General features: G+C 35.2%; 2 protein-coding genes across 2 annotated transcripts; both read left to right on the top strand.

Moving 5' to 3' along the window:
- Positions 1 to 1,473: 1,473 nt before the first annotated feature.
- On the top strand, positions 1,474 to 6,154 carry LOC140043804 (cationic amino acid transporter 4-like). The gene is made up of 3 exons (XM_072088275.1): positions 1,474 to 3,511; positions 4,365 to 4,473; positions 4,851 to 6,154. The coding sequence occupies exons 1-3, from the start codon at positions 1,826 to 1,828 to the stop codon at positions 4,985 to 4,987; spliced, it is 1,932 nt and encodes a 643-aa protein (XP_071944376.1). The 5' UTR covers positions 1,474 to 1,825; the 3' UTR covers positions 4,988 to 6,154.
- Positions 6,155 to 9,446: 3,292 nt separating this feature from the next.
- Positions 9,447 to 14,653, top strand: LOC140044259 (solute carrier family 7 member 14-like). Its single transcript, XM_072088737.1, has 4 exons — positions 9,447 to 9,567; positions 11,159 to 11,601; positions 12,264 to 13,467; positions 14,051 to 14,653. Exons 1-4 carry the CDS (start codon positions 9,447 to 9,449, stop codon positions 14,242 to 14,244), a joined length of 1,962 nt encoding a protein of 653 aa, XP_071944838.1. The 3' UTR covers positions 14,245 to 14,653.
- The last annotated feature ends 1,665 nt before the right edge of the window (positions 14,654 to 16,318 follow it).

Below are 16,318 nucleotides of genomic sequence, written 5' to 3'. Positions count from 1 at the left end.
ATAAGTTATTTTGTAGTTTTAATAAAGTTTAATCTCTTCTGTAAAAAAAAAAATAATAATAATGTAAAATGACAAAATAAATCGTAAAATTCAACCAAAACACATTTTGACTATGTTTTGCTTTAAATTACAATTTTTTCAGGTAAATAGTTTTTTTTTCGATCCAATTTTTGGTCAAACTGAATATTTATTATTTGACTTTAAAATAGCATATTCAACAAAAAGAATCCAAAAAAAATTTCAGACAATACATCTTTAATTAACACTAAATTAACCAATATTTCGTTGATTTTTATTGTCAACAATATTAATAAATTACGAGTTAATTGGTATCATAAACACGTGCATTTGTCTATTCACTCGAAATAAATTGATTGAAATCAAGAAACTTTTGAGAATGCAATATAGTCGTATTATGCATGTTTGCAATTTGTGAAAACGACGTTGACCAAAAGGAACGAACACAACGTGAATAATTAAAACGATACATTATTCACATGAAAGACATACTGTACATGCTTGTGTGTGAAGTAAGAATAATTAAAGCTCTGTCCAAAATATCAAACTTTATGTGACAAAAAAATGTGATGTGGCCATGATGGTGTTATATCACTACCATATTTGGGCATATCACTACCATATAGAGCACATCACATTTCTTTTGTCAAACTAGTTGGATAGTGTAGACAGAGCTTAAGACATGTTTATACAGGACGATCACGAATTTGTCGTTCGTTATCAGAGGAGTATGGAAAATCGTTGACTCTGATATTGACAAAAGGTTTACAACAAATTAGTAGTGTAAATTCCACGACCTTCGTAATAAAAGGTTAGCTCCGTGATAGGGACAATCAGAAACCAATTATTTTGGTCACATTTTCCACTATATAAAAAAGAAATAATATATGTAACTAGAATATTGATGTTCGAATATATAGGTGACTGTGAATACATAAAATAACTTGAATTTCTCATATCTGAATTTGTGATGCGTGGGAGTGTAGAGTAATATTAAATTGATACATTCAAAATTCATACAGCGAAAATCACAACTATATTATGAAATCGATATAAATACAAATTCTTTCAAAATGCCATTATGAATAATAATCATAAACCTTATATCATATTGTCAAATCAATAATAAGATGACAAAATAAGAAACACAAATTGTATCGTCGAAACATTGAATTGGATTGAAACGAACTATTCTAACCAGGTAGCTATAGTCTCATATTTAAAATACGACTTTTTTTTAAAAATCGAATACTTGAATGTCGGGCAAAAAGTCACCAACCGAAACTATGAATTACTGTTAGACTCAACAGCTATTAATACAGAATTGACAAGTAAAATATTATTTTTAGGTTCATGTTATTTTTGTTCTCGTGTGTTTTTGCACGAATAATAATCGTATATAACTCGCGAGTGAAACATTTTATCAGTAAATCAAGAGAGGGCGTTATATAAGCTTTGGTGATTAAATTCTTTTAATAGCAAAACTGCTTTTAATCATTAATATTTTAAGTGAATTTCCGAATGCTATTGACATGGCTCAAGTACCTCTTTTATTAAACAAATCAGAGCAGAACCGCTATGAGTAAATTCAATAGCGACAGTAATCCGTCCCATTGTGGTCACGTCTTGACATTTTTAAACTGTTGTTACCTTTCTGCTTGGTTGATTACAAAGTCAACCAACGGACAATAGTTAGATAATAGAAATACTTTAAACGCATGCTATTTTAAAAACTGCAAATCTTTTTTGACGAGTAAGTATGGACACAAGTTTGTCTGGAATCTTTGCTAATGGTTGAACCAAATTAATGATTGCTTTTAAAACGTCAGCAATTATGGAGTATAGCGCAGCAGTGTATTACCAAAAGTTCTTTCGGCGTAAAAAAGAATTACAACCGGCACACGCCACTCAACGACTAAAACGATGCCTGACTACCTTAGACTTGGTTATATTCGGTACTGGAAATATGTTAGGGGCCGGTTTGTATATTGTTACTGGAGAAGTTATCCGAACCTACGCCGGACCATCAGCTATAGTTTCGTACCTCATAGCGGGAACTATTGCGTTTTTCTCGGCTCTATGTTATGCTGAGTTAGCTGCTCTTCTTCAAGTCTCTGGGTCAGCGTATTATTACGTGTACGTGGCATTGGGTGAATTCCCTGCCTTTCTCGTAGGATGGAATCTTATATTGGAATGTTTAATCGGTGCTGCGTGCGCGGCGTCGTCATGGAGCGCCTATCTTAACGAAATAATGGACTCCAAAATAGGCAATTATACAGTTGAGTATCTTTTAGGTGGCAAGCCATGGACATCTGATATTTTTCTGCCATACCCTGATATCGTAGCAGGAATTGTATGTTTACTTGCATCTATGTTAACAGCAATAGGACCAAAGGCCACATTGCGGTTAAATGTACTTTTCGCCGTTGTAAATATTTTGGTTGTAGTGGCTATATCTGTCATTGGTATTGAAAAAGGTACAGTAGACAACCTAACCCTACCCGATGGATTTTTTGCATACGGTATGGCTGGAGTTTTATCTGGAAGCGGGTTTTGTTTTTACTCGTTCAGTGGTTTTGACGCGTTGTCCATTGCAGTTGAAGAAACAGAAAATCCATCAAGGAGCGTACCAATAGCGACACTTGTCAGTATGTCAGTGACTATACTAACGGCAGTTGTTTCATGCCTTTCACTGACGTTACTCCGGCCATACTTTGACATAGATCCTGCCTGGTCATACTTCGAAGCATTCGAAACTTTAAACAATGTGTATGTAGCGTATAGTTTGCTGATATGTGTATTGACAGGAATATCAGCTTTGGTTGTAGCTCATCTGTTCACAATGCCACGAATTGCTTTATCGATGGCACGTCACGGTCTACTCTTCACATTCTTAGCAACTATTAGTCAACGAACTGGAACGCCATTAGTAACTATTGCTTCGTTTGGTATAATCCCGGCACTATTGGCAATTTTTATACGCTTTGATATCCTCATCGAGCTGCTCTCTATCGGTATTTTCCTAGCCCATGTCGCTGTAGTGTGTTCCGTTATTGTTTTAAGAAGTGAAAAACTAGATTTAGCCACAGGACAACTGGAGGAGACACTTCCATTAAAACGAACAACAATCTCATATCAAAGAGGATTGAGAATCCGGACACATTCAGAAACTGATTCGGTCACAAGCGAACCAGAATTCCTTCAAAATCTCGAAGATGATGATGATGATGTTAGAGGAACAGACCTAAAAACTATACCAGAAAATGGCTGGAAGTATATATTAGAAACAACGCCTATACAAGCATGGTTGTTGTTATATGTTGTATTTATTTCTGCAGCTGCTGCAATAGTTATTAATTTACCGTCTAAAGAGAAGTATCCGATTTTATTTTGGAGTATGGTTGCCGTTGGTGGTGTCGTCTTTTTGATAGGAATGCGTTGTTTCTTATCCGTCGCTCGTGTCAAAGGGGAAACAAATAAACGGAAGTTTAAGGTAAACTAATTAAATGCCACCTATTAATAAAATATGAGACATAATATTTTTTCTGTATGATGATGGTGACAGTCTTGATGATGGTGACAATCTTGATGATGGTGACAATCTTGATGATGGTGACAATCTTAATGATGGTGACAATTTTGATGATGGTGACAATCTTGATGAAAATGGCAATTTTGATGATGGTGACAATCTTGATGAAAATGGCAATCTTCATGATGGTGACAATCTTGATTATGGTGAAAATCTTGATGATTGTGACAATATTGATGGTGACAATCTTGATTATGATGAAAATCTTGATGATTGTGACAATACTGATAATTGTGACAATCTTGATGATGGTGACAATCTTGATTATGGCGACAATCTTGATTATGGTGACAATATTGATGATGGTGACAATCTTGATGATGGTGACAATTTTGATGATGGTGAAAATTTTGATTATGGTGACAATCTTGATTATGGTGACAATCTTGATGATTATGACAATCTTCATGATGGTGACAAATCTTGATTACGATGACATTCTTGATGGTGACGACAATCTTATGGCGATGACAATCTTGATGGCCATGATGATGACAATAATATTGATGATGACAAACTTGACGAAGATAATGACAGTCTTGACGAAGATAATGACAATCTTAAAGACAACATTGATAAAGATGGCAATCTTGCTAAAAGTATATTGATGATGAAGATGACAATAAATAAACAATAATAAAGAAAATATTAATTTTCTTGACGTAATGATGAATAGAGGTAATAATGATGTTAATGGTAATAATGATGATGTATGAATATATACGACGATAATAGTAATGTATTTTTTCCATAGGTTCCTTGTATGCCATATTTGCCAGGAATTGTTATCGCACTAGAGCTGTTACTTATGGTGAATCTTAAAGCTTTCGCCTGGCTTCGTCTGCTCATTTGGACTGCCATTGGTAATACAATAAATCAATCATTGTCAATTATTAATTATAACTCAAATAAACCATAAACACCCACATACTACGTTGTTACCGTACTCGTTGATTTCCGAATAAACGGGGTTTTCTTCCGTTTCACAATATCGTTTCTCTTTGTTATTCAGGGTTCAAACCTCGTTAATTAAATAAAATAAACCAAACACGCATATTAAAAACGTGTCGGGAACGGAAGTACCACACTCGTTAATTTCCGAAATGAACGCGGTTTTCTCCGTTTTTCCAAATACTGTTTCTCATTGCAATTTAGTCTTCACGACGTCATCGACACCTATTGTTTCACATGGATTTCAACAAATAAATTAATATGATTGTTTTTAATAAATTTTTTTCAGGATTAGTGATATACATATGTTATGGTATATCACACAGTACGGAAAACAGTAAAAGTGAAGCAAGATCTGGATACGTAATATTTCACAAAGATTTACCTGATCCCAATTGCAGTACAGTATATCTACAAACAAGTTGAATTCCATATGAATTAAATTATTATTTAAATATTTTTTATAATAAATTCCTTGGGATTCAGTTGTAATAGTATTATATAAAGTGAAATATAGTGAACATATCATGACAATTGTCCTCTTGAGGAGTGTCTCCTGAAGAGTGTGTGGGTCGTGGTGACAAATGTATTATATTGTCTCCCGTTCACTTCACAGAAAAATCTCAACTCAATAGAGGTGTGTGTCTCCTCAATAGAGGTGTCCCCTCAATAAATGCGTCCCCTCAAAAGAGGTGTCCCCTCAATAGAGGTGTCTCCTCAATAGAGGTGTCTCCTCAATAAATGCGTCCCCTCAATAGAGGCGTCCTCTCAATAGAGGCGTCCCCTCAATAGTGGCGTCCCCTCAATAGCGGCGTCCCCTCAATACAGGCGTCTCCTCAATAAAGGCGTTCCCTCAATAGAGGCGTCCCCTCAATAGAGGTGTGTCTCATCAATAAATGCGTCCCCTAAGTAGGGTGTTTTGAAAAGAAGGATTTTCTACAAACTTCCAAGGTAAATTCTATAATAAAGTGCCCGAATTTTGCAATACAAATTATACTTTACTAGCAATAAGAAGGCCCATTGGGATACATAAAGCCGTAGGATGGATGTGCCATGTCATTATTATACTAAAAGTAAATAAGATATCATATACGTGTAATATTATAACCAGCAAAATCAACATTGTATTTGCAGTCATATGTCAATGCAAACATACTAGTTGACGCAATACACGCATTATTGACGCTTTATTACGTCAAAATCGCCTTAAACGTATGATTTGATAATGCAATTAACAATCTAAATAAAATCTAATTTGTATAATTTACACTTTATACTGGTGGGGCTTGGTTATAATTGATATGGCTTGGTAGGGCTTGGTGTTGGTATTTAGGAGGACCCGCAAAATCAGGAAAAAAATTGGGGCTATAGGCCTACTCAATTTTATTTAAGAAGTTTTTTTCATTTTACAATCTAGGCCTTCGGATGTGACAATAAAATGTCTACAATGTTTATAACATAATAATTGTTATTTTTTAATATCTATTTCAATATTGAAGGCATACCTACAGTATGCATTATTAATTTTTCAAGTACAATTTTTTCAAATGATGAACCATATGTTGTATATTAAATGCAATAATGTGACGTGTATTTAAATTCGCTCGTGGTTTGATATCGATAGTATATGTGTTGTTTATTTTTAACAAGGCCATATGTATGGCTACAGCTGCGTGCTGAAATAGTGTTTACCGACCGACCGACCAACCGACCGACATAGTGAGATATAGAGTTGCGTTTGCACGCGACTGAAAACTAGCAACTATAAAATTATATCGGATATTCATGACAATACAATATAATTCAATTATTTCTATTTGCAAATCTTTGTTTTGTTTCGCTATTTTGTTGTTTACCTACCTCCGCCAAGGAGGTATATGTAATCGATCGCGTGTGTTTGTTACTTGGCCAAATTGAAAATTGGCCAAGTATGTTGATTGGTGCGGTTTGTGTGTGTGTGTTTGTTTGTTTGTCATTACTCTAGTGCTCACAATTTTGATTCGAATGACTCCTAATTACTACCATACATGTCTCCTGGACGACACTGCCCAATTTTGGTTGAGATCCGGACCATGGTCCCAATTCTGGACCACTTTTTAGAATTATTTACAGACCTGCTAGTGTTAAAAGATAGGACAGAATTTTAATTAAATTTAATATACAGGTTTTTTAATGCGAGTATTTCTTTTCAAATTCACCCGTGTGTTTTTTCACGTTGCTGTTCTATTGTTAGTCGACTGAATATATTATTAGTTGAAAGGCTGGTTACATAACCTGTACACCCATTGAGGAAAAACTAAAATTATTATTTTTTCCTCCATGGTACACCAAACTCGTATACACATGATTGTAGTGAAATTAGCCTAAATCACAGAGCAACACACTTTTGGTGAAAATCGGGTCAAGGTCAGGAAGCCAATTTTGATTTGGCCCAGTATCGCACTATGCGCGAAGGATAGTCTGTTTGTTTGTCTGTTTGTCTGTTTTGTTTGTTAGCAGGATTACTCAAAAAGTAAATAAAATCTTTACCAAAATGAATGTACAGATAGATATGTGGTCAAGGACCATTCAAATAAATTTTGGGACCAATTCGGACCACGGCGAGCAGTCTTAAAGTAACAAGTAAACTGTAATTGCATTTTCTCGAGAACTACTTGTCCAAAAAACTTCATTTTTGTACAAGAGGCAATAGTTATAATTTCTGATTTGTAATTGTAAAACATAATTGATTTAATGTGCACGTTTTTTTATGCGAGTAGCTTAAGAAACCTATTTCTTTTCAAATTCACTCGTTTGACTTTCGCGTTGCTGCTCTATTGTTAAGTCAACTGAAGCTAGTGTTAATTGTTGAAAGGCTTGTTACATAACCGTTACACCAATAGCCTGGGTGCAGAACAATTATTATACACATTTGCGGGAAAAAAGTATAGAAAATTTTTTTTTTATGGCACTTTTAAATTTTGGCCTATATAACACACACAAATTCCTAATAACACACACATACCTATATATTAGGGGATAGGGAAAATCAATTAACAGTTTTTGTTACTTGCAGTTGTGTTTTAATGATTAAAATTAGTAGAGGCTTACTTTAATAACTACTTCTCATAGTAGTTGATGAATCAAGTCGATACGATGACATCATCATGCCAGAATCCAATATGGCGTCCAATTTGGCGGGAAAAACAAGGTATTGCTAAACCCCCGCAAACCCCTGGAAACCTCCAAAAAAACATAGAAAACCCCACCGAACCAACATAAAAGTGATTGAATCATGGAGTGTACGACCCACTGGGTATGTCCATGTAAAAAAAAATGTCTACTGTTAACTACTTATTGTTGGGGTAAAACATCATTTGTTGGTTAAAAATTAGCAATCATTTTTTATCAACAAATGATGTTTTACCCCAAAAATAAGTAGTTAACAGTAGAAGTTTTATTTTTTTACATGGATATACCCAGTGGGTCGTACACTACATGATTCAATCACTTTCATTATGTTGGTTCGGTGGGGTTTGCTATGTTTTTTTGGAGGTTTGCAGGGTTTAGCAATCATTTTGGATCAAAAAATGATGTTTTACCCCAAAAATAAGTAGTTAACAATAAAAAATTTCATTTTTTTTTTACATGGATATACCCAGTGGATCGTAAACTACATTCAATCACTTTTATGTTGGTTCGGTGGGGTTTGCTATGTTTTTTGGAGGTTTGCAAGGGTTTGCATGGGGGTTTAGCAATACCCTGTTTTTTCCGCCAAATTGGACGCCATATTGGATTCTGGCATGATGATGTCATTGTTATCGACTCGATGTATCAACTACTATGAGAAGTAGTTATTAAAGTAAGCCTCGGCAAATTTTAATCATCATAATACAACTCCAAGTAAAAAAAAACGTGAATTGGTTTTCCCTATCCCCTATAATATAGGTATTTGTGTGTGTTAATAGGCTGCTTTGTGTGTGTTATATAGGCCAAAATTTAAAAGTGCTGTAAAAAATTTTCCCCAAGACCCTGGGATGGGGATTTTTTTTCTTACATTCTATGGTATACTCTATAAGAAAAAGAAGAAAAAAATTTTCCTATACTTTTTTCCCGCAAAATTTGTACTGCACCCAGGCTACAAACTCGCACACACATGCTTGTAGTGAAATTAGCCTAAATCAGAAACAGCATTAAGACACACACAAATATTTTTTTTTCGGAGAAATCTTATGTAGGAGAATTTTACAGTAGGCGGAGGTATGCACTCTCGAGTGGCTTTCTAGTTTAGTGCTATAATAGTGAGCTAGTGGATTAAAAAAAAAGAATCAGAAACATTGAGGAGCGAGGAGCAGTGATTGAAAATCGAATCGATTATCAACAGTCAGTTTAACGTTATATTGTTTTCTCACTGGATTGTTAATCGTACCAACCTGTACAGTTAACACCCCATCGAAAAAAGTTAACCTAATTCCATTAGAATATGCTTTACGTTCTTTTGTTTACCAATCGAATCCAAAATTAGCAACTATAAATATCGGATATTCATAACAATACAATAGAATTCAATTATTGCTATTTGCAAATCTCTTTGTTTACACGAACGGTTGTTATCGACAGCCGCTAATAACTCGTTTAAACGATATTGATAATTACATCACATATGGTGCGCTGACATTTTCACATGCACTTACTTGTTGAATATAAACAGTTGGTTAGACACCACGATGCTGTCCTACGTGCGGTGTTGTTGTAGTCGGGACTCATATCTCATGTAATGTTTTACATTTATCAGTTTGACTTTACATTGATTAGCCTAATGTCGATTCACCTGGTACATCAAAAAAACATTTTAAAATGAGTGATATAATAAGTTGTTTCTGTGTGACGTGTAGTAAAGTGTTACATGTCCTTGGAAGGACCAGGAGATATCGACATTATACGTCTAGGCAGCAAGAGAATGACACTACTTCTTCTGAGGCAGGACCAAGCACTCTGCAGCTGGTCCGTATTGGGTGTGGCAGGGGGTTAGGCCTCGGAATATTCATAGTGGTTGGGCAAGTTACTTCGAAGCTAACCGGACCCTCGATAGTGGTTGCTGTAGCCATTGCGTTGATTTTAGCAGTTTTTACAGGTTAGATTACATAATTTATATCGATTGGTGCCAAGACAATTTTTGGGGTTTAGTGAGCCTTTTGGTCTCTACTTAGTACTCAAAACAAAGAAAACCAAATTTAATTAATAATTTTTTTATAATTAAAATTTTGCCTTTTACATGACTTAGTGTTAAATAATTTTTCGCTTTGGCATGTTTTTGAAGAAAATAAGAAATAAGAAATAAAATATTAATTTCAACCAATGACAATTCAATCTTTTCCCGCAATGTTTGGTATTATATTTCTCATCAACTTGTAATTGCTAATCAATTATTACTTTTATATAGTAGTTTCATTAGGGTCATTAGGGTCATAAAAACGGTTTAGCCTGACGTCACAAATTGACGGAAAAAAACAATATAAGTTTTCTTGGATACAATTAAACCTCACTCCTGATTTTAGTTTATCGTGTTTATTCCCCATTGTGTAAATAAGCAAAACAAAAAGCAAAGTAATCCTGGACAATTTACATTAGGCCTAAGTGTCGGGTAACTTCCTCCATTAGGCCTGTGTGTAGTTTTACGCCGAACCCAGCCAGGAAAGGGAGTGTGTTGCAATTTCCTGGTATTTCATATAGAGCCATGTAAATTACAGGCTTAGCGAAACTCTAACCCGACCAGTGATATCTGGAAATTAATTTTTTTTAACGGTTAAGATGACGAAATTTGCGAGAACAAAAAAGCCGCGCCAACCGAGATTGGAACACGGAGTTTTCTGCTTGGTATGCTTTGGATGTTGTGCTTTCTATTACTGCGGTGCGCCTCTTGTTGGATTTTACACGATACGGTTGAACGATTTTCTTTTAGTAATATTAATAATAAAAATAGACAATGTCAAGGTTGAGCCACGCCCACTATAACGCATCCTACGAGCTCCTGGATTGAATTCTAGATTAACAAGTTGGCGCTTGACAATGCCTTTCGTGGCGTCACGGTTTTTTAGGACCGCGTCTGGACTGTGTTAACCAGATCCAATGTGCTAAAATCAATACTGTATAATAATAACACATCAATACACATGTGTACTATTATTCACGTCCATAAATAGAGGATTTTATTGTATGTAATAATAAATAAGTGGCGGTATCTGTACAAACAGCGTTTACCATTCCCTCGCGTGTAATATTCGTGTACGATAATTTTTATAAATTGAAAATCATTTACCATAATTTGTGATACATAAAATCCTGATTTCTTTTCAGAAATTCGTAGGCTACCATTCTCGAGTGTACTCGATATAGTATATGTACTGTGTATATAGACTCAATGTGTCGCTCTAATATTTTACTCGCGTGTTACACGCGAGCCAATGTTAACAGATTATAAGTAGGTGTAGGTTGGTTGATACTAATCATTATGCGTTATCTAAATTCTACAATATTTGATATGTATATAGTTTGGGGAAATTATTATAAAACTAAAACAAAAATATCTATATTTGTTATATTTTATTTTTAAAATAGGAGTTTGTTTCGCAGATGTAGTGAATAGCGTTCCGTCCATTCAGGGATCGCCATTTTTCTTCACGTATGTCAGAGGCGGGGAATTCATAGCTGTGCTTGTCGGGTGGAGTTTTCTACTTGGTCACATGACCATCTCAGCATTATCAGCACGCGCACTAGCCGAACATTTTGATTGTATTATAGGAGGAAAATTACGTGAATTTTTTACTGCAGTATTTCCAGTAATTTCGGATGAGGACTATATAAACTGTTTTGCTCTTGCCATAGTAATGGCGGTCATAGGTTACGTAGCCGTAGGAGCGAAGCGTAATAATGTGTCCCATTATGCGACTGACGTCACAGCGTTGATTGCATTATTCTTGATTGTGACAGTGGGATTTATAAAAGGCGACGGTGACAACTATTCCAAAGGAGTGCCTTTCTTTTACCATGGAACAGAGGGGGTATGTAACAAAACAATCTATTATTACTAGTATATTATAAACAAGCCTAAATATAGGTAAAGTACAACCTCATTTAGGACACAAGACTAGAAAACCTCTTTAAACTTTTCACTGAACTTGTCGGGAGGCAAAATGTATTTTAAGGCCAATCCATATTCAATGATATTATTTTTAGGGGACATTGTTGGATCCCGAAGAAATTAAATACTTTAAGTATAATTAACTAAATGCTGTGCCAAATATCCTCGCATGCAACTAACAAACGAATGAGAACACTCAGAGTAAAGAAGTACTTCACAAAATATTGTCAACAAAGGGTGCATGTTGATATTTCGGCACAGGTTAAAAACATAAAGATTTTTCTGATCTTATTTGTGAAGTCAATAAACCGATTTTCCAGAAAATTAAAAGGCATGTTCTAACATTCGATAACTTAGATATCGTGCAAACTAACAAAAAAGCGAGTACTATACTTAAAACTTAACGTAAGGGGCGCAGTTGCCTCACATATGTTTTCCAAGCTCCAATTTCCTAAAACTTTAGTTTCATCTCCCTAATATGTGTACCTTCGTATTCCCAAACCAACCTACGTCCTTATTAATTACTGCGGTACTACTTATAATAAAACGATAAAAGATGCTTACCGGTTCTTTCTCTTTCAGGTATCGCAAGGAGCTGCTGTTTGTTTCTATCTGTTCACTGGGTACGAAGCAATAACAACATTTACACGGAATCCATATAGTCACATGCTCCAAAAACAAGTGACGTCAATAATGGCAAGCTCTCTGTTTAACTTCGTTGCCTTTACTCTAGCTGCCACATTCATGCTCTTTGTAGTATCTTCAGACAATATGAATAACGATTGTCCGTTTAGTAGCCAGGGATTCGACGGACAACAGTGGTTTAAAGTGGTATTGAATTTATTATCATTACCCGCGCTTGGCGTTCTAATGGCAACCAATTTGTTTATCGTGGTTCATTCGTTTTATTCGATGTCAACCGAAGGTATCATACCACGTGCATTTGGTACATTGAATCGGCGAACCGATACGCCACTTTCAAGTGCGTTGGTTGTTGGTTTAGTTACCGGCTGTTTAGCAACAATACTCTCTCAGTTTAAACTGTTACAAATAAGTGCAATCGGAACGCTTTTTACGTATTTACTAGTTTGTGTAAGTGATATTTTAATGCGGTATAGACCGATCCAAACTGATAATGACGATTCATGGCAACATGAAGACAGTAATACAGAACATGATGACGTCATTGAAGAACCTGTTTCTAGTAACATGACAGGTAATGGATCCGTTATCAACGTGGAGAATAGCGTAGAAAACAATAACGTAATGTTTGCGAAATTAAAATCAATTGGTAATTGTGAACAAACCGTACACTATACGGATACCGAGTTGAGTGAGGAGTCGAGCGAATCTGAGAGAGAAACAGACGATATTGATCAGATTGTAGCGGAATACAAAGAAAAGCTCAGAGTAGCATCTTTAACGCACCTTGAGAACAAGAGAAGAAAACAGGTCATAGAACCTACGCCATTCACATTTACTCTTGTTCATTTTTGTTTGATATCCATAATGTTCTGTATGTCATGTATTGCAGCAATACTGCATTATTACATAAAAGACCTTTCGCAATTTAACACAATAACGTTCACATTCTTCATCCTGGCCTGTACGTTTTCCATCATTGCGTCTGTCACGATCTCAAAGCAACCTCAGGTCAAAGTTGACTGGCCATCACCAATAATCCTCTTTCCATGGATTCCACTAATTTCGATATTTGGATATATTTATCTTTTGTTTTCTATTGATGGCCCAGCTTGGATAGTCTTCTCAGTATGGCTATTCATTGGTAAGTTCACGTTACTGTTTCTTGATTTTTTTTATGATTTATGCGCTTGGTGCGTTCCATATAAACAAAAAGTTAAAGTTAAGTTAAAAGATTAATTAATGTTTTATGCTTGGGATTCATTGTGCCTTATTATCAATACATTTCACATAAAAATGAAATTGTTTGAATTGCTCATGAGTAGTAGCCATGTGACAGGCAGAGAATAACAGCCTATCGCCGTTCTAAAATAGGCCTAGCTATAGCAACGATACATTTTCTGTAGACCTAGCTTGCTGAGCCAGGCATGGACCATTGCAGGCCTACACTGTAGTCCTACTTGGAAATGAGCTCATACACCGAAGACGGTTAGACTTAAACACTACAAACGAATAATAATGCTAACGAATACTCCGGCTTGTCTACCTGCATTTACAATACGTACAACAATGTAGCGGATAGTGACATCTGGTATATTATGCAAATTACCATTGTCTAACAGACGATAGTTTCATTTAACGATTTACTGTACTGTTAAATTAACCAGTGTGTATTCTTAGAAATTAAAAAATGTTTTTAACATCCTACTTGTATTGGTTTTCCACAGGAATACTTGTATACTCGGTCTACGGAACGTGTCATAGTGTTGAAGCTAAACGGTACACGTACGTTCTTCCCGAAGAACAAGAACGCGTGTTACTACAACCAATTCCAAAGCAGAGCATCATGATGGAGCTCTCACCTGGACAACGTAAATACAAACAGAATATTGGATACCAATATTTCCATGAAATGCAATAAAACAAACTACACGTTCTCACCTGACGCAATGAATATGACCAATCACAAGCGATGGAGCATATGAATTGTCACTTGTGATTGGTCAAAATTGCGGGAAAAATGTATCAGCACTTAAGCCTAAAATATAAATAGAGCAAAAAAGGAACATGCGCACAATTCAAACATTGACGTGATAGCACCAATGACCTAAGAATGCATCGATGATGATGAGGATTAACAAGCGTCAACTTTTTAATTGAGTAAAAATGAACTTGATGATACTTAAAGATGTATTCAGACATATTAATTATAGGCCTAACTTGCCGTTTTCTTGCCTGTACAGTATCTACCACAAAGTAGTTAATCGGTGGTAGATTTATATACTCCGTTTATATTTCCGAGTTAACGACATTCATGGTTGACCGGCTTCAGCTTCTTTCCCTCGTCGCCACTGTAAACTTCCTGGCACAACGCGCAGGCTGAGACAGGAAGTTGTTTGGTTCAACTTCTTCAGTAATTGATGATTGGTTCTTCAAAATATATTAAATCTATTCCCTAAGGCAATATTATTCGATTACAATATAGCATATTATATGAAAAATCAATCAATACAATATTATTCCTGGTAATGTGCTATATTATAAGATAAGATAAGATAACTTTTATTGATCCTCAAAAAGGAAATTCATTGCTCGTCATAATAACAAAGAAGACACTATAAAAACAAATATAGCATAAAACCATTCATATAAAAACATCTAAAAAATTACAATATAAAATTATCTTCTTGACTTCCTGTTGTACTGGATGATACCGGAGGGAATAAAGGATTTAGCAAATCGATTTGTTTTCACAATGAGGAGCCTCAATCTACCACTTGGATTAAGTTGGTCTATGATCACTTTGTGGAGAGGATGAGAGGCATCCGACTCAATGCGTTCGAAATCTTTCTGGAGGTGTTCTAGGTGCACATCGGTAAAGGAAGGCAGTTCCAGACCAATCATTTTACCATCCCGACGGATGAAAGTTTCAAGGCGTCCTTTATTCCCTCCGGTAACATTACCAGCCCAACAGGAGAGGTAATACGTCCAAACACTACATATAACGGATCTATAGAACGAAAGTAACATCAAATCACAGGAGTTAAATTTATATAAAGTTCTCATACAATACATTCTGGGACTTAATTTTTTGCTGATGAAGTCTATATGGTCTCCCCAACTCAGTTTATCATTGAAAACAATTCCTAGATACTTGTACTGGTCAACAATTTCAATTTCTTTACCTTTGATAGTGATTGGTTGAAAATTAAATTTATGTTTAGTCCTAAAATCAATGATCATCTCCTTTGTTTTTGATGCATTTATTTGGAGATAATTATCGTCACAAAATTTAACAAATCTTTGTATTTCGCTACGATAATTTTCATCATTGTTTGAAACTATGAGACCAATAGTACTAGTGTCATCAGCGAATTTAACAACGGGGCAATATTTACTCATTTTTGTTTTGTTTTATTATTATTCGGCTCATTAATATTAAAATGAACATTTTATTAGATAACGTACCTTCTGTAAATAGACCAAACCTAATGATAGAAATACCTTTTCATAATACAAACACCCTCCTAGACATTTTACACTTTGATACGTGGCCTATCCGAATATTAAATTATCAGGCTACATACCTTTTCATAATACAACCACCCTTCTAGACATTTTACACTTTGATACGTGGCCTATCCGAATATTAAATTATCAGGCTACATACCTTTTCATAATACAACCACCCTTCTAGACATTTTACACTTTGATACGTGGCCTATCCGAATATTAAATTATCAGGCTACATACCTTTTCATAATACAACCACCCTTCTAGACATTTTACACTTTGATACGTGGCCTATCCGAATATTAAATTATCAGGCTACATACCTTTTCAGAATACAACCACCCTTCTAGACATTTTACACTTTGATACGTGGCCTATCCGAATAATAAATTATCAGGCTACATACCTTTTCATAATACAACCACCCTTCTAGACATTTTACACTTTGATACGTGGCCTATCCGAATATTAAATTATCAGGC

The sequence above is a fragment of the Antedon mediterranea genome, chromosome 3 (genome assembly GCF_964355755.1).
Source record: "Antedon mediterranea chromosome 3, ecAntMedi1.1, whole genome shotgun sequence".
NCBI classification, from domain to species: Eukaryota; Metazoa; Echinodermata; class Crinoidea; order Comatulida; family Antedonidae; genus Antedon; species Antedon mediterranea.
Note: the sequence above shows the minus strand (reverse complement) of the source record. Positions and strands in the feature narration are given on the sequence as shown.

What these genes read in the sequence shown, in the direction of transcription:
- LOC140043804 (XM_072088275.1), top strand. Translation starts at nt 1,826, where the DNA reads ATGATTGCTTTTAAAACGTCAGCAATTATGGAGTATAGCGCAGCAGTG. An exon ending in CAAATAAACGGAAGTTTAAG is followed by an intron (nt 3,512 to 4,364) that starts GTAAACTAATTA and finishes TTTTTTCCATAG; the next exon opens with GTTCCTTGTATGCCATATTT. An exon ending in GCTCATTTGGACTGCCATTG is followed by an intron (nt 4,474 to 4,850) that starts GTAATACAATAA and finishes AATTTTTTTCAG; the next exon opens with GATTAGTGATATACATATGT.
- LOC140044259 (XM_072088737.1), top strand. Translation starts at nt 9,447, where the DNA reads ATGTCCTTGGAAGGACCAGGAGATATCGACATTATACGTCTAGGCAGC. An exon ending in CGTATTGGGTGTGGCAGGGG is followed by an intron (nt 9,568 to 11,158) that starts GTTAGGCCTCGG and finishes TTTTTAAAATAG; the next exon opens with GAGTTTGTTTCGCAGATGTA. An exon ending in TTTACCATGGAACAGAGGGG is followed by an intron (nt 11,602 to 12,263) that starts GTATGTAACAAA and finishes TTTCTCTTTCAG; the next exon opens with GTATCGCAAGGAGCTGCTGT.